At 44.5% G+C, this 3488-nt stretch overlaps 1 protein-coding gene across 1 annotated transcript; it reads right to left on the minus strand.

Annotated features, from left to right (window-relative positions):
* Nucleotides 1-290: 290 nt before the first annotated feature.
* Nucleotides 291-893, minus strand: LOC138904537 (uncharacterized). Its single transcript, XM_070193044.1, has one exon. It carries the CDS (start codon nucleotides 891-893, stop codon nucleotides 291-293), a length of 603 nt encoding a protein of 200 aa, XP_070049145.1.
* Nucleotides 894-3488: the final 2595 nt, after the last annotated feature.

Consider the following 3488-nt stretch of genomic DNA (forward strand, 5'->3'; position numbering starts at 1 on the left):
AATCATTAGTATCGGTCCCACTGCTCCAGAGTGGTATTCACATGGGGACCCGGGGTTCGACCGGTTCGGGGCCACTGGATGCAGCAGACCTAGCCTGATTAGATTTTGAAATAAACTTGAATATGACTCACCAATAGGGGTGAACTGATTCCTTTTGAGGGGCTCTCTAGGGTGAGGATTGTATTGGGGAACATTTGGTTGGGGATTATATGGAGCTTGGTAAGGACGGGCATTTCTGGGAGGTGGAGCTCAGTTTTATGGATAATGCTGTGGGTAAGGTTGCATCTTCATCACTGCATAGTGAGGCATTGCCACGCCGTATGCAGCATCATGATGATGGTAATAATATTGTGGGGTTCTTGGCGGCACATATGATTGGTTGAATGACCTGCAGACCCCCTTGAGCTTGAAGCTATCATGGCTCCCTTTTCTCTCATGTTTCTGTTTATCAAACCCTCTGAACCATTCGGAATGGCTTGTGATGTGGCCTTAAAGGCACCATGACTCAAGATTCGGCCCATTTTTAAACCATTATCAACCATCTCCCTAATTTTGATAGCCTCAGCGAACCGCTCACCCATAGCGGACATCATGTTCTGGAAGTAGTCTGCCTCTTGGGCCTGTAGGAAGACCGTAACCATTTCTGCTTCGTCCATTGGAGGCTTTACCCTGGCGGCTTGCTCGCGCCATTTGACGGCATATTCACGAAAACTTTTTGCGGTTTTCTTTTTCAAATTGGACAAAGAGTTTCTGTCGGGAGCGATGTCCACATTATACTGGAACTGGCAGACAAAATCTCGGGCCAAATCGTCCCACACAGGCCAATGGGTAATTTCTTGGTCCATGTACCACTCTGAAGCAATTCCGGTGAGACTTTCTCCAAAATAGGCCATTAACAACTCCTCTTTTCCACCAGCGCCCCTCAACTAGTTACAGTATCTTTTCAGGTGAACGATCGGGTCTCCGTGCCCATCGTACTTTTCAAATTTTGGCATCTTGAAGCCAGTTGGCAAGTGAACATGTGGAAATATGCATAAGTCAGAGTAGGAGACACTCTTTTGGCCTCTCAGGCCCTACATACTCTTTAAGCTCTGCTCCAAGCTTTTCATCTTCCGAGCCATTTCCTCTTGATCGGGATTCTTGACAACATTTTCTTGCTCAACAGAGAAGTCACATTGCGGAGGTTGAGTAAATGAGTATGGGATCACATATGTTATTTCTGGTTGAAACTGTGGACCTTAAAAGGTGAACGTTGGAGGCTCAACATACGGCTGTGGTATAGTCGGTTATGCTGTGGTGCAAATCGGTGCTATAGAGAACATTGCTGGTCGTGCCTTTAAACCCGGCGCCTGGGGGCGAATCACACAAGGCATGCCAGGACCGTTAAATGGCATTGGAGGGTACCCGTACATGATGAACATGTTGGACACTGGCACGTTGGTAGCCCCGCCTGATCTTGGGATCAACCCAGGGAACCCAGGGATTGCATTCAGCAATTCCCTACCATTAGACCAGGCGTCCCACATTTCCATCATGTGGAGACACAACATCCTATTCTCTTCAACAGTTTCTGATTCGTTGTGGAATAGCCAATGTCGGGCAATCCTTAGGATCGATAATTGATAGGTGACTTTTGGAGGTCATAGGAACCTTGCCTTTAGATCTTGTGAAGTATGGATGGGAAGGCGGATTACCAACAAAACCAACCACCTGAATAGAACCTTGCTAATGGCATACACAACAACCTTGTTAGTTTGAGACATTTAACAGATAGGAAATCGCACGTTGGGATGCAATGCACCTAAACAGTTAAACACTTCTACCATATGATTGATCGGTCGCGTGTTTCATCACGGCTTTCATTATCCCTTGCCACTCTGCAACTCTTTTCTTCCATTTTGTGTTCTTTGTTGGTTTTACCGCTCTCTTTCTCTTGATTTTCTCATCCTATTTTTGTTACTCTTTATTTCCTTTCTTCTTCTTCTTCTTCTTCTTCTTCTTCTTCGTCTTCTTCTCATTTTTTCCTATTTTTTTCTCTTTTTTTTTGTTTATTTTTCCATTCGGTTTGCTTATGGCTTTGATCGTATTCGATGGGGATTGCCTACGTATCATGACGCCACATGAATCAGATCATCACGTAGTTTAGGGGAATAAATGCAGAATGAAAGCAAAGAAAATTTTAGGGTTTTTCAATATTTCATTAATAATATCTTTTTAGTTTTTTCATTACAAAGACTCGAAGACATTGATGACTGACTTAAAGAAAAACATACAAACTCGAAGCAAAATAACAACAGACTCGAAATGGACGAAATGGACGAAAGGACAAACAGACTTGATGCGAGGAAAAAGTAAATTACAGACTCAAAGACTGAACAATCAAGAACACAAATGAGCCTCAAATGTTATTCCAAGGGCCCGAGTGGCTTCAGCTGGTCTTGGTGCGGGCCTGCTTGTAAGCTATTCCTGAAGGAACTCGAGGTTGGCCATGACCTGATGAGCAAAAGACAACACTGAAGAAAAGAACATAGCTCGAGTCATATTTTCACACTCATTGAATTTTATTGCAGTGTAGTGAGTTATTTCTTTGATTCTAAGCTTGATGCTTCCCTTCTCTTGGAGCATACGTCCAATCTGTTATTTCAGAATTTCCACTATTTGCATGGGCTCGTTATTTTGATTTTGCAAAATTAGCACGCTCTCTTCCAATTTGTTGATTATGTCATAGCAATGCCCCATTTCCATCCTGAAGTCCTTCACTTGTTGACCCATTTCGTTTTCAACAACGGCCAACTCTTTCCTTAAGATCGCGACTTCTCTGTCATAACTTTGCTTCACCTGGCGGGCTAACCTTGTCTCTTCTTCTGCATATTTCCCCAGCTGGACAATCCCTGCCTGGGCTTTTGCCAAATCTTTCTCGGCTTTGTCAAGTCGGTCGCATAGTCATGCACTTTTTGCCTCAAGTTTCTCATGATCTTTTCGTCCCGTTCACTCCTCACAGGGCTTTCAGCGGTTATTCTCATTTCCCGGAGCTGGGCTCGGAGCACCTCGTTCTCACCGGTCAAACTTTTCTTTTCACCTCCAGCCTATTGCGCTTGTAAGTCATTCTTAAATTTGAGGTTTCTCAGCTTTTCTTCTAAGGCGTGAATGGTTTCTTGGTATCCCTTTTCCTTTTCTCCCCAGGCCAGCCGTTCTCGGATTTTATCATCAAAAGCCTGAACATGAGGCCTTTTGGCGGGCCTTTCGGACTCGGGCCTTGGCTCATCATCCACTTGAGACCTTTTCTCGAACCATATAGCATAACCTGGGTCTACCTCTCCTCTTGCGGGATTTGGAACCTGGGTATCATCTTTCAAGTACCAGCGGCCATTCCAAATTTGTTGGATTAAAGTCTGGGGGAGTGGAGCTTCTGGGTGTAGCTCAATGACTTGGACACTTAAATCTTCATCCTCGGGCACCACTTGGTACCTTTCCAGTTGTCTTAGAAC

Source organism: Nicotiana tomentosiformis, chromosome 1 (assembly GCF_000390325.3).
Source record: "Nicotiana tomentosiformis chromosome 1, ASM39032v3, whole genome shotgun sequence".
Lineage (NCBI taxonomy): Eukaryota > Viridiplantae > Streptophyta > Magnoliopsida > Solanales > Solanaceae > Nicotiana > Nicotiana tomentosiformis.